Below are 24687 nucleotides of genomic sequence, written 5' to 3'. Positions count from 1 at the left end.
ATTTTGTTTGCACTGTGCTCGTGTGAATTGCTATCAAGATTTGGAGGCTGCATCTGTGTACATATGCAGTAGGTCAGATGTTAGGCCCTGCTTTTCCTTGGAGCCAGTCATCTTGATGCAATTGTCAAAATGTCTGAACCAGCCCTATAATACCATGACTTTGTATTGAAGGTTATAAATAATGTTCAAAGCCCTGGGTAAATAGATTGTAGAGACACATCTCAATTATCTTTTATGATAAGCATCAGTTCTCAGGGTAGTTTGTTAGCAGTTTTCTTTACCAATTACTTTAAATTATATTTTACCATAAGGATGTTTACTTTATCTGTTTGATGATTTTGCAGACGTCAAAACCCTTTGTTCCTCCTTTGCATTGCAGTACAGAATTGGACAACTGTACATGATCAGTAAACATAGCCATGAACAGAGTGATCGTGGAGAAGGTGTGGAGGTGGTGCAGAATGAACCATATGAAGACCCAAATTATGGGAATGGGCAACTGACAGAAAAACGGGTTTATCTGAACAGGTATGCAGTTCTGCAATTTCAATGAATATGTACACTATACTTCTACCATTTGGCTGCTTCCAGCAAAGGAGAAATGAAAGCTGCTAACACTTACATGGAATTGAGCTGCTTTTTTATAAATGCATAGGAAGAAATGCAGTCTGGGAATGGGATAGTAGCTTTAGAAATGACACATTTACCTCCTATTCCATTTCTCAGTAAGAAGGTTTTTTAAGTATTTATATTTAAAATGGATGTGTTACAGTTTCCTTCCTTCTTCAACTCATTGTCAGATTCAGCAGCTTGTATGTGAGTCAAATGTCAGCAGCCCTTGATTGTTTCATATAAATTAGTTAGTATAATAAATAATGGTGTCGGGAATAAGTCAATTATATTTTGGTTTAAATAATGGCCAAATGGGATCCACAATGTACAAGTGCTTTTAAAATAGTTATTATTCATAAGCAGGTTTCCACAAATCCTGTAGCTGTGAATTACTTCTGGCAATGATCTGTGCCAGGAGTACAGAGCCTCTTTCAGTCCAAGTAGTGAATTCCATTTCGGAGCAGGTTTTGGGAGCCTCATTACTATGGGAATTGCTGATGCTCTGTGAATGTCTATTTCACATACGTTATTTGTCCATATTAGTGGATCTCCTGGGTGATGAAAACTGCTTACATTAACAAAAAGCCCCTAGACAGGACATATGCAAGCCAGAAGAGCAGTTGTATTAAGTTCCAAGTGAATCCTTGATGCTAAGCATATGCTTGAGGATAGATTTGGGGGTCTAGTCCTCATGAGATTTATGAGTGACTATTCTTGGCTTTCAGCTTAGAAGAATTAGGAGGGCTAATTAATTCATGTTTGTCATAGTCTTTCAAATTCTCTAATGTGTAAGATATAATAGAAAAAAGGTGTCATCTTTACAGTCAAAGCTGAGTTCTTAAAAAAAAAAAAAGTAAAAGATTTATTTGCCTGCAACAGCCAAATCATTCACTGTAGCATTAAGTGGGGAAAAGGTGCTTTAAAAAATTAAATCCTGTCTGACACAAGGAGTTATACTTGTCTGCATTTGTTTAACGGCAGTAGTGCGCCTCAGGTCAGTCTGGCCCATAATGCACCATCATTACGGCAGCAGCATCAAGCCCTGATCTCAAGAAGTGCACAAGATTTCTAAGTGCTACAATGCTCTGCTTGGAAACATAACACTTGATTTATAATAATTGTTTTATTACTGGTGGTCTGGCTGAACAGTGTTGCTTGACTCGTTCCATTCCCATTCCCTTACGTCCATTGACTATTACTGAGCTTCTGTGCACTTGCAAGCCTTGGTAGGCAGCACAATAACTTTGTAGTGCCCTAGCATCTTGAGTGCATTGACCTTTTCCTAGCCTAGCAATAGAATGATTGACCTCCAACAGATGCCAGCATGGTTCTTCAGACCCAACCTCGAGTTAACTTCTAAGAAACAAGAACAGAAATGGTTTAAAAACAGCTGCTGCTGCAGCCTCTAATCAAAATGTGCCCACTTATGCTGTTTTATATCCAGGAAAGTATATATACCTGGAGAAAATATACCCACATTAAACAATTTAAAGTCCCACTAAGTTTAGAGACTCCTTCTGAGGCTCTGGTGCTGAAGAGGCTGAAGTTGACCAGTTCTATGAAGGCCTACAACACCTTCTAGAATTAACACCAAAAATGATGTCCTTCTCATCATGGGGGATTGGAATGCTAAAGTAGGAAGCCAAAAGATAATCGGAATAACAGGCAAGCTTGGCCTTGGAGTACAAAATGAAGCAGGGCACAGGCTGGTAGAATTTTGTCAAGAGAATACGATGGTCATAACAAACACTCTTTTCCAACAACCCAAGAGATGACTCTACACATGGACATCACCGGACAGTCAACACAGAAATCAGATTGACTCTGTGCTCTGCAGCCCAAGATGAAGAAGCTCTATACAGTCGATAAAAACTAGACCAAGAGCTGACTGTGGCTCAGATCATGAGCTTCTCGTTGCAAAATTTAGGCTTAAATTGAAGAAAGTAGGGAAAAACACTAGGCCACTCAGGTATGACCTAAATCATATCCCTGATGAATATACAGTAGAGGTGACAAATAGATTTAAGGAATTAGATCTGATAGACAGAGTGCCTGAAGAACTATGGATGGAGGTTCACAATGTTGTACAAGAGGTAGCAACTAAAACCATCCCAAAGAAAAAGAAATGCAAGAAAGCAAAATGGCTGTCTGAGGAAGCTTTACAAATAACTGAGGAAAGAAGGGAAGCAAAAGACAAGGGAGAAAGAGAAAGATACACCCAATTGAATGCAGAATTCCAGAGAGTAGCTAGAAGAGATAAGAAGGCCTTCTTAAATGAACAGTGCAAAGAAACAGAAGAAAACAATAGAACAGGGAGGACAAAAGATCTCTTCAAGAAAATTGGAGATAGGAAGGGAAAGTTTCCTGCAAAGATGGACATGATAAAGGACCAAAATGGCAGGGACCTAACAGAGGCAGAAGAGATTAAGAAGAGGTGGCAAGATTACACAGAAGAACTATACAAGAAGGAGCTTAATGTCCCTGATAACCACGATGGGGTGGTCACTGACCTAGAGCCAGACATCCTGGAATGTGAAGTCAAATGGGCCTTAGGAAGTCTGAGCAACAACAAAGCTAGTGGAGGCGACAGTATTCCAGCTGAGCTATTCAAAATCTTAAAAGACAATGCAGTAAAAGTGCTACACTCAATATGCCAGCAAATTTGGAAAACTCAACAGTGGCCAAAGAATGTTCAAACTACCGCACCATTGCACTCATTTCACATGCTAGCAAAGTTATCCTCAAAATCCTACAAGCTAGGCTCCAGCAGTATGTGGACCGAGAACTACCAGAAGTACAGGCAGGATTTCGAAGAGGGAGAGGAACTAGAGATCAAATTGCCAACATACACTGGATCATGGAGAAAGCTAGGGAGTTCCAGAAAAACATCTACTTCTGCTTCATTGACTATGCTAAAGCCTTTGATTGTGTGGATCACAACAAATTGTGGCAAGTTCTTAAAGAGATGTGAGTACCTGACCATCTTATTTGTCTCTTGAGAAACCTATATGCAGGCCAAGAAGCAACAGTGAGAACTGGGTACGGAACCACTGATTGGTTCAAAATTGAGAAAGGAGCTCAGCAAGGCTGTATACTGTTGCCCTGCCTATTTAACTTATATGCAGAGCACATCATGAGAAAGGCAGGGCTAGATGAATCACCAGTTGGAATTAAGATTGCTGGGAGAAATATCAACAACCTCAGATATGCAGATGATACCAGTCTCATAGAAAGTGAAGAGAAACTAAAGAGCCTCTTGATGCGGGTGAAGGAGGAGAGTGCAAAAGGTGGCTTGAAACTCAACATTAAGAAAACTAAGATTATGGCATCCGGTCCTCTCACTTCCTGGCAAATAGATGGGGAAGGAATGGAGGTAGTGACAGATTTTATTTTCCTGGGCTCCAAGATCACCGCAGACGGGACTGCAGCCAAGAAACTAAAAGACGCTTGCTCCTGGGGAGGAAAGCTATGGCAAATCTAGACAGCATACTAAAAAGCAGAGACATCTCCCTGCCAACAAAAGTGCATATAGTCAAGGCTATGGTTTTCCCAGTTGCAGTGTATGGCTGTGAAAGCTGGACCATAAGGAAGGCTGAGTGCCGAAGGACTGAGGCCTTTGAATTGTGGTGCTGGAGGAGACTTCTGCCAGTCCCTTGGACCACAAGGTGATCAAACCAGTCAGTCCTAGAGGAGATCAACCCTGACTGCTCTTTAGAAGGCCAGATCTGGAAGATGAAACTCAAATACTTTGGCCACCTAATGAGAAGGAAGGACTCCCTGGAGAAGAGCCTAATGCTGGGAACAATAGATGGCAAAAGAAGAAGGGGACGGCAGAGGATGAGGTGGCTAGATGGAGTCACTGAAGCAGTTGGTGTGAGCTTAAGTGGACTCCGGGGGATGGTGGAGGACAGGAAGGCCTGGAGGAATGTTGTCCATGGGGTCGCGATGGGTTGGACACGACATCGCAACTAACAACAACAAATGGTGGTTGCAAAAAGACCCTGGTTAGTACAATGTAGAAGCCAGGCCTGACAGGTTGAAAGTTTAAATTTGGACTCTAGTATGACTGATGTCACCAACAATTGTTTTACTCTGAACAAAAGAAATACCAAATTAATATACTGAGTAGAGAGAGATCTTCGTCACTGTTTCATAGCAGCAAATAATATTCTTAGAAACCATGCATGGATAAGTTAGTTTAATTTTTAAAAAATATTTGCTGGAAGGAGGTAGGAAAAATAAGCAGCATCAACAATATATGTTTTTTAGAATATTTTGCATTGGAAATGTATACCAAACCAAAAAAGGAATATTTTCATTGGTTCACATTAGGGTAATGGCAAAGGTACATCTCCAAGGCAAAGTGTCACTGGACTTATTCAGTTCAAATATGCTTTAAAAGTGTATCTTTATATACATGTACGAAATAGACTCAGAGAAAATGTATAAAACAGTGAAATCCAATATACATGTTCCAGCTGGCATAAGACTCTGGACTAAAAATGCCTTTGCAGTCAGCTTTATCTTAAGCTTCTTCAAGGAAATAATTTTGGATATTTGCTTTATTTTGGAAAGGAGAAATGGTCAGTCCAAAACATGGTACCTGCAGGTGGAATTTGATGATACCTGAAGTATTCCACCCCCCCCCCCCACACACACACATATCTCTCTCAATTTATTTATGCCCTTAGGTCACAATTAGCAAAGAGAAGGGATAATCCCCTGTAGGAATTTCTCTTTCTTATCCTGTGTTCACACTGGGAAGTGAGGGGGGAGGGAAACAATCCTCTTTTCATATCATATTTATCTATGTTCTACCCTTGGGCAAGTGCCAGTTTTTTAAGCATGCATAATGCCAAAGGCAAATTTGCTGGCAAAGTAACACATCTTTTTTTAACATTTCTTTGGAGTATATTCATCCCACTCTTTTTAAAAAAGTGATCTATTCTTGAACAAGAATTCTATCCATAACTTAATGTTTTCTCCATGCAGATGCCTGTACACTATATAATGAGCAGCTTCCAAGACAAAGCATTAGCCATCAAATAAATAACATCAAATAAATAAATAACAGAAACTGATCCTTAAAATCTTTTTCTTTCAAGCTAGTTGCTTTCAAGGCCATCATGACTAGGCCTAATAATATTTTAGACTAGGTAGCAGCTACAGTAATGTATTAGATTTAAATAACAACAGCAACCCAACATTAATAGTGGCCAGAAATGACAGATCTGGATAATCCACTATAATGGATGACTCATTAGACCATTGTGATGGGGGAAGTCCTAGCCCCCAGCTGAATAGGCAGGAAAAGGCCATTTTTAAGGATGAACCGCAGCTCAGCAGGGCAAGTTGCTACCACCTCTTACATACTTGTGCCAGGAGACTCTCAGACCTTACACAATACACCTAAGAGGGATGATGACGACATTTATATCCCGCTTTTTTATCACTTGCAAGAAAGGTGGCTTACATAGTCCTCTTCCTCTAAGGTGGCTTACATAGTCTTCTTCCTCTCCTGTGGGGTCAAGTTGGGCTAAGAGTCAGGGACTGAGAGAGCTTTGTGGCTGAGAGAGGACTAAATCTCAGATCTCTGAGTCCCATTCCAACACTTTGACCATTACGCCATGTTGGTTCTCTTATGAAACCCAAACTAGCACCCTAGTTTTGAAGCCCTTTTCCTTGAAACTTTAAACAGTAGCAATAACCAAGCAGAAGGCTCTGAATTTACCAGCAAGGCTTACCTGGAGGCAAGGTTAAATTCATTTACAAAGGGAAAGGAAGAAAAGGGAATAAACATCTCATAAGGACCAGAGTGCATTTAGAAATAATGCATTAAGGTAGAAACAGCAAAGCTTCCCTATGCATACATCTTCAAATAGGACAGGATCTACATGCAGTCCAAAGCAGAGGATGAAATGAAGACCAAGCACCACTGTGATCTTCCTAATTTTATGCTGCCATCCCAGGTAATTACAAGGAGATCTTGGCCATGCGGTCACAGACTGGCCAAGAAACTTTTCCCAGGTCCCAGGTAGAGGGTGAGTTCCTGCAGGAGCTCAGCTGAGAACATTCAGTTCAACTCATTACAAAGATTTGGTCTTGGTCTGACCATGGGACTAGAGGGCTCTCCTGATAACATACATCAGTGATACATCACTGCATTTCACTTTAGTCTAGCAAAATGGAAACTCGCAGATTGCTGGGACATAGAAGGAAATAGAGTTCCTGACAACCATTATTAGTAACTCAAGCATTTTTACGCTATCTTTTACCGAAACCACTCATTGTTTGCCCTCTGTTCCAGCCTTTCAAATCCTATAGGAGAGTTGATTATATTTCACTATTGTGAACCATTTCAGTTGCAGGCTGGTGTTGAAAGCATGGTGCTAAATGCTTTGTTCCCATTAAATCAATGGAATTGCTTAGGGTGTGAGCATGAAATGTGTCCCATTGTGTACTGCAGTTGGAGCCTGCCTACTAATTCCACAGCTAAAAATGTATAGGTCTATTTGGTATATCCAGTGAGAGAAGAGGGAATGTTTCCTAAAGGTTTGAGTCTGCATTGCAGCAAGCAACACATCCTATCATACTTTATTATTTTTATGACTTCAGTGATCATTGAATTCAAGTTTGTACCACTTTCTGTGAAACTTCATACAAACCTTGAATTAAACTATTTTTATCTGTAAGCTGCAAGCCAATCTATTTCCAAATGGATCCTTGTTACTTGGTTTGTTCTTAGGGCTAGGCAGCTCAGTGGGCTGAAAACTGGTGCCTAGGGGAATCTGGTGCCCTTCACATGCATTGGACTATAAGTCCCATCGTTTCCAGCCTAGTATGATAAGACAAATTTTCAACTGCTGTATTTCAGTTCTTGGCTGGAACTTCAGTCCCAGGAACCGGAGGAAAAGATCTAATGGGAATTAATGTCACTGGAGGCAAATTTGCAAGCCAATGGGTGCAAAACCAGATATATTAGGTAGTTATCAGTGAATATTTTAGCACCCCTTTCCATGTTGTACTTAAACTGTCCATTGAGGAATAGTCAGTGCAGTCCTGATTATTACCCATGCAATATAGAGTTATCCCAGAGTGATTCCAGGGGGCATTCTCAGTTCATTGAAAGCAATAGAGACATCAAAGAGAGTGGCCAATATGAACCAATGTTTGTCTTACAGTTAAGTTTCTGCAACATGAATTTATTTGAGGACATATGTACAAAGGTTCATGTACAGACTGATTGATAAGGAACCTGTCCCAGGATCACAGTTTCCTAGCCTAACCCTTGTCCCACGGATGTTGTGAGAATAACTGGAGAAGAGCAATGTGTGTTGGCCTGAGCAACTTGGAAGAAGTGTAGAATAAAAATAATTTTATAACTGTTAATTGAATGTGTATTTAAACCTGAGACATCAAAACCAGTAGAATTTCCTGAATTATGTAAATTATAGTTATGATTTAAAAGAGATTTAACATATTTCTATAGGGCATCATTCCCTTTCCATTTGCACAGGAATCATAGTATTAAGTAAGTGTTTAAGATCATAAATGTAGTCATGAAAATGTAGTCACCAAAATGTAGCTATGAATCAGTAGCCATGCTTTCAGTCTAAATCCAATCAAATTCAAAAAACAGTATTTTTAAGGTGATGAGTTTCAAATAATTATAAGATGCTAGTTTTTGGCAACTGCCAAATAATAGAATGTGAGAAAATAATAGTGTTTCCAGTTATACAGCAACAATAAATAATGGCAAAGAAGTAAAAGTGAGGAGACAAAGGAAAATGGCACGAAGTGTCAGTCCTTTAATGATATTCCCCAAAACAATCCCAATTTATTTAAGCACAACATTTGTGGAAAATACTCGGGCTGCATCAAATAATAGTTTGGTAGATGGTCTCACGTGTCACATGTAGCTTTAAATGCTGCGGCTAATTTTACATAGTGTGGAAGCAACAGCAAAACAATACAGCAGATACACCTCACCCACATTAAGAAAGGAGACTGTTTGATTCTTTTTCCATTGACTTCCTTTGTGGGTGGGGAAATTTCACTTGCAGTATCACCTGGGGGGGTGGGGAGGGTTGTAAGGGACTGATGGCCAGAATGTTGGGAGGTAGAAAATAAGGCTGGGATGTTAACCCTCCAGCAAGGTGCAGGGCATAAAAAATGAAACCAAGTGGGAAAGTCAAATTCTGACTTCAAAGCCCCCCCCAAAAATGGGTACATCTTTGTTTTCTCTGGATACCTTCAGAGTCCTATCATTTCTGGAGGATCTCTTGTATAGTGGTGTTGACCAATACTTGCCTTAACTCCCACCCTAGCCTCTGTGTGTGGCGAATTGGAAAATCAAGTTGGTGGATGTAAGGAGTAAATCCCAGTAGTGACGATACGGAGGCAAAGTACCAAGCAGTACAGTTTAATTCGTTCTTGCAAGAGCGGGCACCCACCACACAGGCAGCGCGCCAGTTACACACAAGACATTGCTTTTTATTCCCTTTTCCCGGCTCGCAGACCCTTCCTCTTTTCCCGCATTGGCTGGGCTACTCAGAAGGTACAATCTTCTCCGTCCGCCTACATCATACTACCCCTTGATATGCTCCCCCTCCTGCTCATACATCCCATGTTCATGCTAATGAGCCCATTACTTATGAGAGGTGTGTCAGTTACTATTCATGCACCTATTAAGCATGCGCAGTATCTTCTAAAAGTTCAACAGGTCAGAGTGGCCTTGCAGAATCTTACTTGATGCCAACTTGCTTCTTAAATCTTGTGGGAGGATGAGATAGGAAGAACAGGCCTTCCTCCAGGCTCATTACAACCAGTTATAAAAAGGTAATCAATTTCCTGCTCTCTTCCCCTGAAGGTGACAGTTTTACCACTGTCCCCCAATTTTACCCTCTCTGGCATTTTTCAGGACTTTGATGTAAGACACACTATTACCCTTAGTACAACTATTGACATGATTCTATTCTCAGGCCTTTTGGCCTTAATGATCCTACCCTAGCCCTGTATTTCACCCTTTCTTTGGTTTTCACCTTATCACTTAGTAACAGTAACATTTCATTTCTCACAATCCACCCTTTTTCTTTTATAAACATTTACTGTTACTAACTTAACTTGTTCTCCAGAAATTCCTCCAGCAGAGTCTGCTCTGGGGAGGATTTTCTACCTCTTACTACCTTTAATGTCATTATCCTTTCCCCATGTTGGTTTATCCTTGGCATTGTGGTTACCTGAATAGATTCCACAGTCCGTTGGACCATCTGGGTTATCACAGGTATGAAACATGGCAGTAGTAGCAGTCCAGCTACAGCCATCAGTAGGGTCAATAGAATCCGAACTGCAGTTCCCAGCTCTGAGGCTGAGGTACTGTCTTCAGCTTCCCAGCTGCAAATGTGAACTATCCTCTGGCCCCTCTGTCAATGCCTGGGGGTCATAGGTGCATTCCCTCAATTGCAATGAAAATCTAACATTTTGGATCTCAGAAAGTGTACAATACAAGGATGCTCTCCGTGTGTAATCAATTTTGTGCTTATGCAACATGCAAAAGTTTACTAGGCATTGGTATTTACTAGCACTGGTATTGCTACTGGGACTCATAAAAGGGAAATGGAGGACTGCACTTTTAATGTTTCTGAAAAAGTTGATACAAACAATCCCTTCCACAGTACAGGCAATTGCTATTCTGCTTCTCTGTGTGACAGTAAATGATTGATGCTTGAAAAATATATTTACTGAGTTGGTAAGAACTAACTTGGCTACTAACCAGGAAAAAAAGCATAATGCCATTTTGAGATTGTTTAGACATTATACATGATGGATGTGAGAATGGTATTTATAAAAGTGGCCTCTTCAGTGGAAGTGAGTTACAGTCATTCTGCTAATCCAAGCTAAAGATTGCTCTGTGCATAGATAAGTGATTGGAATAGGAGATTGATTCTAAAATAGGAGTACTGTGGGTAAAGTATGTTACAGCTGACTGTAGAGTCCTTTACAAAGTTTTGTATGTGGATTTTAGACAGTTCTCCTCATCAGAGAAGAAAATGGCTGCTTGGAGCATTCTATCTATCTTGAAAATGTCTATTTTCCTTTGGCAGCCTTAGCTTTGCCTTTGTTTTAATTTGGGAGATTTGCATTAATCCAGGAGGTGGATGGCTAACCCTTCTGCTATGTAACTATGAGAGCAGTAAAGTCAGCCCCCTATCATGGGTGTCATTATAAGCTCCCACTTGGAATCCTGTGACTCTGGATGGGTAACATAGAAGGCAGTGTGACCCCTCTTCACACTGTGGCAGGATGCAGCCTACATGCAAGGGACTGGGTTGCTGTCCTGTAGCTGGGTAAAGGGGAAGAGTGAGAGAGAGAAAAACAAGCCAAGTAACACACTTTCATCAGTATAACACAAAGAATAGCCTGAAATCAAATCAAGCCAGAACATTCCCTGGAAGCAAAAGTGATTAAACTGAGTCTGTCCTACTTTGGACACATCATGAGAAGGCAAGACTCAGGGCAGAAGCTGGGGAAGGTCAAAAGCAAAAGAAGAAAAGGCAGACCAAATATGAGATACATGATTCCATGAAGGAAGCCACAGGCTTGAGATTACTGGAGCTGAGCCGGGCTGCCAAGGAAGGACATATTGGAGGGTGCCTATTCATGCTGTCTCCATAAGTTGGAGATGACTTGGCAGCATGTAACAACCATTATTTGATTAAGTATGTATCCCCAGTCAGCAAGGGAGAGAAATGGAGCCTAGGAAATCTAGCCCAACTAATCAGTTATTGATCAAATACTCTGGCGCAAGATTCTTTATCGGAAATAGGTTGCACAACAAGGCAGCTGCTTGTAAAAACTAGTTTGACAGTGAGTGTAGAAATTGCAAAAGATGCTGGGTTCAATCTTGTCCAATGTATGCATGTTAAAGCCTCATTGCTTTCAGTGGGAGATATTTGAGCATGGCTCTAATTTCCTACTGGGATCAGTGGGAAATTCTTAATTTGGGCTAGATTATGCAAATTCTAAATAGTTAATTTTTAGGATGGGATCACATCTTTACCCATTAGCATGGTATTACATCCAGCGTGAGAAATCACACCTTGACACTAGAAGATATGGAGAGTAATAGAACCACTTTGTAGTTTACCATAGTTTAGAAATCAGGCAAAGCACGCTGCAGTTACAATCCACACTGCTTGTATGACCAATATGTGAATTCCTAAACCTATGCTCAGAATTTTGTACAGGAATTTTCTCTTCCTTTAGTCATATCCTGATGTGAAGACATGACATACTCCAGTTGTATATTAATTTCAGGGAAGGGGAGGATTAAGTTTTCTTGTTATCCAAGATTTTATTTCTCTTTGCAGCAAACTTCCAAGTTGGGCAAGAGCTGTTGTCCCCAAAATATTTTATGTTACAGAAAAAGCATGGAATTACTACCCATACACAATTACAGGTAAGTGGATATTCTTTAGTGATTTTAATTTTATTCTGTTATTTTAGCTAATAAATTTATTATGGCATAAGCTTTTCTGGAGTCCAGTTCGCCAAATGCATGATGTGTTACCCTCTGTTGCAGGTTTTAATTACATCATAGAGTGGGAAATTGTAAGCAATGGGGGCAGATGGAAATGAAAAGCAAAAAGTACAAGAAAGATAATTTCAGTTAGTGCTTGAATGTATGAAAAATTAGCACAGTTACCCTTCACAAAACCAACAATAGATGAGATAGCAATATAGCAATGCTGAATTAACATTTGCTATATGGGCAGGAAACCGTTGCCTCAATTCAGACTTAACCCTTCCAAAAAAGTAGAAATGAACTTCATGATTCATTGAAATTAAGCAGGTTCTAGTTGGAACTTCCATTTTGTGCAAGGAAGATCCCTGTAAGATCAGCAGCAGAATGTTCTGATAGATTGAAATTACGTTCTACAGGTTTCTGAAGATTGTCATTTCTGATGTCTGATTTGTGTCCATTGACTCTCTTCCATAGGGATAGGTCTGTATGTCCATATACAATGCAGAAGGGCATTTCAGACAGATTACAGTATATATCAGATTAGAATATAAGGAGGTAAATGAACTGTTGATGTGTTGGCTAACGTTAATAGATCCTATAATAGTGGCTTTGTTTCAGGCTCTTTATGTCTCTTTTACGTTATGAGTTGTTACTTGTGAGTTGGCGTTTTAAATCAGGGCTATTTGTAAGCAGGGAAGACTGGTCTGCTGCCAACACCTGTCTGAGGAAAGCAACTTTGTTCTGGATAGGCTGTAGATCCTTGCAGATATATTGCTGTAATTTTAACTGGGAACTACAGGTGAAAACCAGTGGTGTTCTGTCACTTTCTTTTTTAGGTCTCCCCTGTAGTAGATTGTTCTGGATGCCAAACTAACATTGTTAGCCTGCTACATTTCATTAGATGCAAAATAATGCCTGATGTGAAACCTTGAGTTGTGAGTCTCTGTCCAACAAGTCTGAGCAGACTGTTCCTTATGTAGGTGCACAGTAGTGTCCAGAAAGTGCACCTGTTGTTTGGACTACTCCAGGCTCAGGTTGATGGGGGATACAAGTTGTTTACATCATGGTGAAACTTCTCAAATGCTGCCTGTCTGTGAGCCCAGGTGATAAAATGCCACCAATGTAACTTGAGTAGAGAGGCTTTTGGAGACAGGAGCTAAGAAAGTATTTATTTATTTATTTCATTTAAAACTTTTGTATGCTGTCCCTTATGCCTCGGCATCTCAGGACGGCTCACAATTTATTGTTCTAAATGAGCCATGAAGATGCTGAACTACCATGGAGCCATGCAGATACCCATGATGGTGCATTTAATTTCCCTCTAACCTCACTGCTTGCGATTCCTCCACAACCACCACTAAGCATGTAAAGATAGACCTGCAACTGAGGATAATACTTCATGTACCCTGATAATATAAGTTAGCTGCAACATGGATTACTGCAACTACCCTTATGGAAATGGTTGCTATTTTCTGTTTCTCTTTTCAAAATTAATTTTCCATAGCTCTGAAGATGTAAAAAGCCTACTAACTCACCGTTTATGTTGTTTTTGTCTTGCCCTTCATCCTTTGCTTCATCCTTTACTGACCTCTGTTCTCAGATATTCTATAGTCCAACCCTATAAACTGCTATTCAGGATTTGGTAGGATTGCAAAGCAGGATCTAAGTGCCACAATTCATAATGCTGCTATCACCTGTTTCCACTGTGGCTAACACACAGTGCTTTGTGGCACAAGGGACCACTGTATCACAGAGCAGCCATCCCCAGCCAGATGTTTTGGACATCAACTCCCAGGACTTCCCTACCAGTATGGCCAATGGTCAGGAATGTTGGAAGTTGAAGTCCAAAATATTTGGAGATCTCCTTTCTACCTACTCCTGGATTAGACCTAAGTGCAATTCATTTTTAAGGGATCAACAGCTGCATCTGACCTGTAGGACCTAAATGGAGGAGCGGAAACAAGCTAGTAGACCCCACTGTTCTTGCAGAACAAGAGTTGAGGGTGAAAACCCATCCTCCCTTCAACTGTTTCTAGATGTGGATCATACATGTGCCCATTTGTCAAGACACTGGGACTATCTCTGGCATCAGGAAATAGCAAGCAAATGCTAGCCCTGAGCTTGTAGAAGGTAGGAAAACTGGACTGTTTGAGATGATGTGAGTTATTGTCAACACAAGTAGCTGTCAGGTGGGGAAACTCCAGAGAGGCTATGAGAAAGCCAGGAAAGCTCTCTGCTCATGGCCTTGGTCTTCCAGTTCCACTAAACATTTCCCATGAGTTGCTGGATGGGATGAAGCTATCCCCATGTTAAGAGAGATTGCAGACTGCAGCACCAGATTCCTCAGGATCGCCATGGCAAGGAGCCTTTGTTCCCTGACCCGCAGATGATCCAAGGTTCAGTCCCCAGCATCTCCCATTAATAAATATTGGCACGTAGCAACTGTTCCAAAAGATGCCTACTCAAAAGCAGGACACTGGAGGGCAGCTGCCTGTCCAAGGAGGCAGTACTGGGCTAGAAAAGAGTCACATGCTGTATAAAGCTTCCACTGGTTCCTTCAGCTAGGATGATCCTGAAGAAGCTTTGGCTGCATGCCATGAACATTTCTGTCATGATGCCATTTTCACCAGAATTACATGTGCAGTCACAGAGGAGTCACCATAGAGACTCCTCTGTTTGCTGCCAAACCAACTGCAGGGGATGAGTGCCGAATGCAGTTCAAAGAAGGAAAATAGCCAACAATGGCTTTGGTATATTGTCCTTGTGGCAAACCCACTTTGCTTCCCACAGGGGAGGACTGAGCCTTGTCCTTCGTTTCCACAGTGAAAATGCTGGGAAGATGAGGTGAATTGCAGCACCTGCTCCAGTCATTATCTTTAAGTTCAACAATGATTTTATTGTAGGTGAAGAGAAGGGTTAAGAATAATAGTTCCTTTGTCCCTCAGCCTTCTCCTGCCTCTCCACCCATACAAACATATAGTGATTGCACAGTCACTGGGGAAAAGAAGCCACAGTGGCTTCCAATCCGCCCCAGAACCCATGACCTGCATGGTTCTGGGATGGTTTTGAAGGCATCTCCTGCTGCCTTGCTGAGTTTGGATGACATGGCAATCTGCAGAGTGTGAGGGCAATTAGACAAATTGTGCAGCACATGCAGGGGTGAAGAAAAAAGCCACTGTGGCTTATTTTCCCTAGTGATCTTGTGTACCCAGTCAATTCATGCTTCCATTTGTGCTGTCTGTTTAGCATGTTGGTGTAATCCTTTAACATTTGGGGGGTAGCTGGAAGGGAATGGTCTAGGAATGATAGAACATGCCCTTGCAGGAAAGTACATTTTTTGTCAAGAACTTAATTGATTGGACAAAAATGTAATTGCAGTAATTAAATGCAGTTATGGAATAACGCTGTAAATCCTCTAAGGAAAATTCCTATTCTGCATTGTGTTCCACTGCAAAGATCATGTTTGACTTAGAGTATGAGTATGTGATCATCTCTCTGTTTGGATCCAGTCTGAGCTATTATGTATTCTGCTGAACTTGACCTCACTGGAGCCTTACTTGTATATGAAGTCATAAAGTAGAGTATTCCCATGCTGAGAGATAGCTAGGAGACATTTAAGATGAGATGAACAAAAGCTGCTCGCCTGACTTCTGTGAAACAGGCATTTTAAAGAGTGTCTTTACATTTTCATTTATGTGTGTTCTGCATCAAAATTCTTAACATTTTGTCCCCTCCCAGTCATAAGCCTGAGCTACTTCCAGGTGGGATGCAGCCCTCTGGCCTTAACTGCTTTTGGGGAGGGCAAGAGCAAGATTGTGCAGGAATGGCTTGTGCTTTATTTGTCCTTTCTCTAGCTTCCATCTCTCACCAGTTAGGTAACAATTAGAAATGCTGCCCAACTGCACTATGCATGCTAGCACAGTTATTAATGTATCTTTACATTTTAATTAAAGCAATATGAACCATGGAGTAATTATGCCATTATTTTTTTCCTTTTCCTCTTTTTCCATTGAACAATCTTGGATCAGAATACACGGTAAGTTTTGCTTACTACTCTTCATGATGTTAATTAATTCTGAGGAAGTTTCTAGTAAAACTAAGTGTTAGGCTGCAAAGTGAGTTATTTCATGGTGGTACTAGTTCTCAAAGACAGATCATTCTTTTAAATTATTAAGGAAGGATATTGCAGCTAATGTTAGTAGTATCTGATCTCATTATTATGATAATTTCAGATACTTGATATATTTTGCTATCCAGTACATGTAAGAGAAAAGAAGACTCTATTAAAATGCTTTAAAAGGACAGGGTCTTTAAAATGCTGGTTATTGCTGGTAACCAAAGAACAGTTTTTATTTTATCTTTTATTTCCTTATAAAATGGCCATCAATCAGGATGCAGTGTCTGGAAAACTCTGTCATCCCCAGACAAAATTAAACAAATTTGGGCTCAATGCCCAGAAAGAGAAGAAGAACTAGATAAAGGAATGCAATAAATAAGAGAGACCAACATAATTACATGTGGTCTGTTCTGAACAGACTAACTTTCTTTATTCTGCAAAAATTGTAGAAAGATAGTTCTGTAACAAAAGCTGTTCTTTTCATAGACTAACCAATATGGTTTGATTAAGTCAAAAGAGGGGCCTTTATTAGATGAATTATATTGAAAGTGAACTACAAGGTGATCAAACTGTAGCTTAATCCAAGAAAGATATGATATTGGTTTGTAGGAGCTCCACTTCTGCAACAGAAATGCAACTTTTGGATGTGATTGGGCTTCCCTGGAATCAGGTACATGACTGATCAGGTACACAGGAGTAGTATCCATTGGCACATCGCTGATCCTGGTGGTGGCTGTCACCAGAACTGCTTTTGTCCCTTTGAGCCTAGTGGATGAGTTGTACCTATCTTTGGGAAAGGCAGATCTGACGATGGTCATGCTGGCCTTACTTACATCCCAGTTGGATTACTGCAATACTCTTCACCAAGGTCTGTTTTTGAAAACTGGTATAGAATGCTTCTACATAACCTTGAAGGGGAGCCAGTCATCAAGGCTGTGATTTCTTTGTGATACTACCTTCTCTGGATGATTTTAGCTTTAAAGTCCTAAATCACTTAGGACCAGCATGCTTGAAGTACCACTTCTTACCATATGCACCTGTTTCTTTCCTGAAATAATGAAGAGCAACTACTTTATGTGCCATTAATATCTGAGACTCATTTTATAGGAATGTGGGATACATATGACCTTTACTGTCATCTTATCTGAGCTTTGAAATGTTCTGCCCCAGGAGATCTGTTCATCCCCTTCCCTAATTCCATTCCATTCTAGGCTGAAGACATGTTTTGTGCAAGTAGGCTGTTGGCCTATTGAATGTTTGGGCAGATATTGTTGGTACCAATTTGGCTTTCTTGCTTTGGCTGGTATTATCTGCTGTTTTGTTCGTAGTTCTTTTCTTTCTGATGTTTAGTTTTTGTTCTACATTTGCAGTCCTTTGTCTCTTTATTGTTTATAATCAGTTGTGAGCCTTGAATTCCCCAGTAAGAACAACAAGATTAAAAAAATCAAAAATATATAATTCAGGAAGATCTCAATTCAAATCTTGTCTCTGTCATGGACTTATGTGATCATAGACAAAATAGTGATAGTGAAATTTGCCATTATAGGATCATTACAAGGCCTTTCAAGATAATGTGTATGAAGTATTTTGAACACAAAAAAGTTAAGTATTGTTATGACAGTCAGTCGATAACACAAATGTGGGTCTTATTGAACCATTCACAAGTGCTTTTGTGTATTCCTGGCAGGATGATCCAAGACTAGCAAATACCCATAATTTCTGTAGTTATTCTCTGAGTGGATCTCCTAGATCCATGTTGTTCTTCCTATTGTTCAATGTATGCATAAGATTACTGGGAAAGACTGTGTGCAAATCAGCACTAAAGATGGCTTGAAGAATGTTTGAAACTGGGGTATTCAACAGTGTACATTGCTTGGTGACTACTCCATTTCATGAACTTGTCTTGGAATTAGGTAGTTCCAACCTTCTCTCATCTGCTAAAGAGAAGAAACAACTTTATCTTCTACTTTATGAAGCCAGCATGCAATTCAAGGGTGGCCCTTCTGTGAGCGTGAGTAACAACCTCACTTAGGCCATGGAACCTGAGGGGCTTTGGATTACACTTCCTCCACCCACCACAGGGAGGGCTGCCTCCTGCTGCCAGCCAGGGACAATGCCTCACCAAAGGAGGAATACTTAGGGCGGGCAGGTGCCTCAGTGAGTCTCCCATCTATTCTGTACAGAAGAACACAAGAAAAACTTTGCTGGATCAGAGCAATGGCCCATCTAGTCCAGGCACTTGGTACACACATTGGCAAACCAGCTGCCTACAGGATCCATCAAGTAGGTTGGGTGAAAGATATCCACCTGCCCCAGCACCTCAGCACGTGGTGTATGCTGGCATGCCACTTCTGGTAAAAAGAAAGTGCATAGCCTGCAAGGCTAGTAGTCACTGATAGCTCCCTCCCACATGAATCTGTCCAATCCCTTTTTAAAGGCATGCAAATTGGTGGCCATCGCCATTTCCTGTGGCAAATGCTGTAGCAGTGTATCAGACAATGCAGCTCTCCAGAGCAGCCAACTTGAGGAGAGTCCTGCTGTAGGAGAGGTCTTATATTCAATCTGAAATCTATTGGGCCATCTGGCTGATCATTGCCTCCTACTCTGAGCAGCAAGAGGGGGAAATTTGTCCTGCCTTATGACCTGAGCAGTCAGCCAGATCCTGAAGATGAAACTCAAATACTTTGGCCACCTAATGAGAAGGAAGGACTCCCTGGAGAAGAGTCTAATGCTGGGAACAATAGATGGCAAAAGAAGAAGGGGACAGCAGAGAATGAGGTGGCTGGATGGAGTCACTGAAGCAGTTGGTGTGAGCTTAGGTGCACTCCGCGAGATGGTGGAGGTCAGGATGGCCTGGAGGAATGTTGTTCATGGGGTTGCGATGGGTCGGACACGACTTCGTGACTAACAACAAACAACAAATGACTTGAGATTGCATTATTGGAAATGCAGCAATTGAATGGGAGAGCATACAAAATGTGTTTCCCTTGGCCCAAAGAGGCTTTTCTTAAGTTCTGATCCACTTTTGATCTCTGTCTGCCTGTTCCAACTAGCTATGGAATGAGTGGGGTTTTCAGCACAGCTGCCTTCCATTTTCTTCACCCCAGTACTGAGGATAGACTACTCTGTTATCTTCGGTATTAATCATTTGCAATTGATTGGGTTTTGGCAGCTATCTGAATATATTTTATGCACAGTGACTTGCTTTCAGTCAGTAAGAATAATGATTGTAGTGAAGAAGAATGGTTTCAGAGGATTTGAATTAGCTAGTTTAGGGCTATTGTGCAGTTTGCAGGCAAGAAAAATTCTCTCTTGACTTTATTGTCAATATAAGGTCAATAACTTCAACATTTTTATTGACTTCAGTACTATATGATCTGGCCGTGAATATGACATTATTAAGTGTTTTCAGTAACAGCCTCTAAAAATTACAGTTTTTATTGAGTGTGTCAAATGCTGAGTAGAAAGACAGTTGGTAAATTCTAACTAAAGGCTCAGAACATAATGGAAAAATGTTTGTCACGTGTTCCTTTGATGGTATAACTGCTGGACAGATGATATCAGAAATTCTACACTAAGTCATAAAGCAGAAGCTTCCAAACTTAGTCTAAAATAGATCACTTAGTCTAAAATTTAACACTTTTTTAACCTTAAAGTGTTAAAAAGTTTGAGACAAGCACAGTGAACAAGTATCAAACACAACCTCTTTCTAGTAGCTCTCTGCCAGGAAATACTATATGCTTGCTTGTGTGATTTGCTCAGGGCTAAAGTGGAAACATCTACTGTTAATAATTTCACCTACTCTGTTACTTTGCTTAGAAAGAAAGCTTTCTGATAAAACTAAGTTACTGTGTCACACTGGACATACCAAAACAATGGATACAAAGGCCAAACTTTAATTATTGACTTACAACATAATCTTATGCATGTTTAGATAGGAAGAATTTTTAAAATTCCCAGCATTCCACAGTGCACAGGTCATTCTGGGAGTTGTAAGACTTCAGGTACTTTTAATTATTCTGCTGCTATCAGTGGGCAAGAGGAGAGTCTTATCAGCCTTGGCATGAAATCCCACCCAGAATCTTGCAAGTTTTGATAAAGAAGTCTGAGTACCTGGAAAGAGTGTTTTTCCTATTTGCATATTGCAATATAGGCTTCCTGGCAAGAACTGCGGAAAGATGGTGAAAAGGAAGGACTTAGGCAGCTTTGCCAATCAAAGTAAATCTTTGTTCTCACATATAGACCAAAGTTACATCACGTCAGGTATATCATCCCCATGTCCCCCTTAAACTGTTGTGCCTATTTGTGATTGGCAATGATGCAAAGTCAGCTCCTGAGGAGCATCTGTGCTCTTTATGCAGCGTCAGCGTCAGCAGCAGCATGCAGCATCTCTCTGTGCTGCCATTTACTAGAGCTAGGGGTGGGTTCTCAGATCCAGCCTTTTTGGGGTGGGGGGGTGATAATACTGACTATTTTATGCTTTTCAAGATAGGCTCAGTCTTGGACTAAAACAGCTTTGGTTACTCTAATGGAGAGTGTGTACTGGGAACTTGGATACATGAAGCATGTCCTTGTTTGTTTTTCTTGATCTCTCAGCAACTTCTGACACTGGTATAATGCCAGAGGGTCTTGTACAGATGGGACTTCAGGGCACCATTTCACAATGAGGTCCTTCTTACCTGGTGGGTAAGGTCTCAGCAGGTGATGAAATTTGTATCAGTAGTAGAGGTGATCTTGACATGGAGCTATTGCACTCCTGAATGGGATTGAACTTCTCTTGAAGTCTACAGTTTGGGAGTTCTGTTGGACCCAGTCTTGTACCTGGAAGCCTAGGTGACAACAGTGGCCAGGAATGCCTCTGCGTGACTTATGTGAGTGTGCCAACCACCCTTTCCTGAACCATGTGGGCCTTATCATGATCACACACATACTCTGGTCGCATCTACATTGGACTGCTACAGTGCATATCATGTTGGATTGCCCCTGAAGAGTGTTTGAAAACTCCAGTTTCTGAAATGTAGAGTAGCCAGACTGCTTTCTTATTTATACTTCTCAAAATATATTCGTGTTCATTATTACCAATGAATCACTGAATGGCTTGTGGCCAGGTTATCTGATGGACCCAATTCTATTGCATGAGCCTGTCTCTGTACTGTATTCTGCATCTAAAGACCTGCTCAGTGTTCTTCCAGCTTTGGTAGTGCTCTGCAAATTAGCAGAATTTAAGAATTACGCTTCTTGGTAGCAGAATTGGGATTGCAGATACTCTTCATGAAGGGGAAGCGGTCAGTGTTCAATTTATTAATACAATCAAGGACCAGCATAGAGGAAGGGGGTTAGTTGCTGCCTCATAAATGTTACGAGGATAGCAAAGATTTATATCTTGCCATAGGTTTAATGTGTTTTAGCTCCCTGCTATGGCAGTATTTTTTATGTCACCTCTCATGGGGTGACTGCTTATGAATTGCCAAAAAAGATGAAATGCAAGAGGGCACTAACATGCATAAATTAGTATGTTTGCTGATTTATGTGAATAGATACAAATGTAGTATATGTCACCACAGTGCAGAAAGATGTGATCAGATGACTGCATGTCTACCTGTTTGGTCCGCTGGCCAGGTGATAACTGTTGATGGATAATAACAGTTCTTTATCTTAAAAAAAGAATTGGTCTGGAATGCCACACAAACAGAAGACAGTCCTCTGTAAAAGAGGCTACATGGCCTCCTATATAACCTTCCACACTTCTGTTTCAATGAGTTGATTAATATATTTTATCTATCTCACTTTTTGTAGCTTTTCCATTTTTAATCTGGAAGCCATCTTGTAGCCCTTTGTGGGGGCTGAAAGATGAGTGGAAATTTTCTTGAACAAATAAATGATAATGGCAACATGCTTCAGGCAGCTGTGGCAAATTGCATTTCACAAAGCATTACCTTTTGGCAGTCATTTCCTGCTGTGGCATTAAGGATACATCTCTTGCTGACAGTGACAGCAACATCCACACTTTCAGATCATTCCAGAAGAGTCTGAGCTGGCAGAAAGCTGGAATGGGTTTTGTTTTCTTTAAACCTAATTAAGTCAATAACTTTAAACAATGATTTAGATGTGATAATAAATCTTGTGGCTCTGAAACTCAGCCAAAATGACTTGAAGATTGTACTTATTTGAGACCAAATTATGTCACTGCTGACAGGGCAAGGTGCCAGTGCTTTTTAGGGCTGAACTCAGCAAGCTTTATTGCTATGTTACAGGCAGTGAACAGGACTGGCCCATTTGGATGATTTCACTCCAATAAATAAATGGAATAAATGGATTTGTGTTCCTGGGGTTTCCTATTCTGGCCTGAATTTCCTGTAGTGTCTCCTACTACTAGTGAATGTGTTGGTAGCACACAAGGTGAGGAAGAATCTAATTGCACAGCAGAAGCCACTTTTAAAAGCAAGGAGCAAGGAGCCACTAATTAAAGTGCCAATAGTTTTGAAAAGCCTCAATACTACTTTGTCAGATCGCACTGGACAGGCTAATACCCTCACTGAGTTTTCAGACTGAACAATTTGCCATAAATCAGGTCTGCGAAAGAGAGGAAGACAACACAGAAAATGGTGCCTGAGAGGAAGGCCTCCACAATTATAGGCGGCCTATAAATATATGTAAATAAATACAACTTTGTATGCAAAATTGGTGTGTGTGTGAAAAAATGGTAAGAGTTGTGGAGATAGTAGCTTGTGTGCAAGGAGACTTTGCTATTTTATCTTTATATGAATGAATATGTCTTTCCTACTCTTGAAAAGAACTGGGTTTATTTTACCTGAAATTATTTCAGAAAATGTTTCTAAAGGACAGAGCAATGTGACATAATACTCTGCATCTGTTTGGATTTTCCATAACACATTTTCACTACACTGTTAAATGAAGTGAAACATTTTGCTTGGTTGTCCTACAAGCTGTACTTAGATAGACTGGAGAAATATTGTTATCTGGCTTAATCTCCTATATTTTAATTTCAAAAGCTTGCAATTCACTTCACCTCAGATGCAATTGCTGTGGAAGGATTGCTACTGTAGCAGTCACCCTAGGCTGACTGGAAAACACCATGTGCGTTGCATCCTGTGCCTTTAATTCTTTGGAACTTGTGTTCGCTTACTTACATTATACCATCATGTTCTTGCTGTTATTTCATATTGCTATGGCAACACTAATCAATCATCATGCTAAAAATAGCCTCTTTTTCCTTCAGAGGGCGTCTGCAGTAAATTAAAAATCTAACTATGGCTATGTATTTTCCATAGCTGCCTTTTTTTTCTTCCACCTCCATCCATCCAGGGAATACTGACAAAAGGTCTCGGTAATTAAACTGGTTTGCTTCTGCTTTCATTCCATTTTCTTTAACATTACACAGCTGATACAAGGGACACACAATGGTTCTTGTTACAGTGCTGTTCCCACACCATGGATCACAGCACCTTTCCCCCCATACATTTCTGAACCCCCCCCACCTGTTGCTTTTAATAAAATATTATCACTAGCCTTCTGTGCATATAGCCTGTGGGACTGACAACGAGAACAATGGAATGAGTGGTGCTTAAAATAATTTCAAACTCGCACTGCCATTCATTTTTGGAACAGCACACTTCAAGTGCAGATTGCAGAAGGGAGCTCTACTAACTTGTCCTGGGCTTATCTCCATAAGGCAATTTAGCTGCTGCTTTACAGAGACTAATTCTTCCATTTTTCTTTGTAGGAATAAAAGTAGATCCTTTCACATCCCCCACCCAGGTCTTTTCCCTTTGCCTTTCTGTGTATTCCGTTACACATCCACAAGGTGGTGTGGTGATACAGGAAGTCTCTGGGTTACAAACAAGTTCTGTTCCTGAGAAAACAGACATTCATCTTTAAGTTGAATTTATATGCAAGTTGGTTCACATATAGTTGGCCCTCCACATCTGCAGGGATTAGGGGTGCAGGACCCCTGTGAAAGTGGAAAAAATACAAATATCACTAGCTCCCTGTCTGCCCCCCCTCTCCCCAGCTCATCAGGGTCTCCTGTTTGCAGCAAGAAAGTGGCACAGAGATTTCCCTCTCTGGATGGGCAAGGCAGGAAGACATGAGGTGGAGGCCTCCCTCTCTCCCCTTTTGTGTCCTCTCTCTCTACGGTGATGATAATTATCTGCAATAATTTTTTAAATTAATAGGCTGGATGGCAGTTCATCTGTAAGTAAGGGTTGTTAGTAATGCGAACATTTGTAACTTGGGGACTGCCTGTACAGCTGAATTGCAAGACCATACCAACTCCTCATGATGATTAATTGCGTGATTGGGAAATAATATCTCACTTTCTGCTTATTTAAGGTCTTCTTTAGGAAATGCCAAAGTCAAGTGCTAAAAGTGTAGTCTTGCAGGAGCACAACATCAGTACTGGATACTGCTCAGT

General features: G+C 40.7%; 1 protein-coding gene across 3 annotated transcripts in view; it reads left to right on the top strand.

The window, feature by feature from the left end:
• PITPNC1 (phosphatidylinositol transfer protein cytoplasmic 1) overlaps nt 1–24687 on the top strand; it is a 154650-nt gene that overhangs the window by 75632 nt on the left and 54331 nt on the right. For 2 of the 3 annotated variants that reach the window (XM_044449551.1, XM_044449552.1), the window contains exons 2-4: nt 380–528; nt 11982–12070; nt 16165–16172. In XM_044449551.1, coding sequence (XP_044305486.1) covers nt 380–528; nt 11982–12070; nt 16165–16172 — 246 coding nt within the window. Of the gene's footprint in view, nt 1–379; nt 529–11981; nt 12071–16164; nt 16173–24687 lie in introns of those variants that run through there. The other variant, XM_044449553.1, reaches the window with a different exon arrangement.

Source organism: Varanus komodoensis, unplaced genomic scaffold (genome assembly GCF_004798865.1).
Source record: "Varanus komodoensis strain SLA01 unplaced genomic scaffold, ASM479886v1 scaffold59_1, whole genome shotgun sequence".
Classification (NCBI taxonomy): domain Eukaryota; kingdom Metazoa; phylum Chordata; class Lepidosauria; order Squamata; family Varanidae; genus Varanus; species Varanus komodoensis.
Note: the sequence above shows the minus strand (reverse complement) of the source record. Positions and strands in the feature narration are given on the sequence as shown.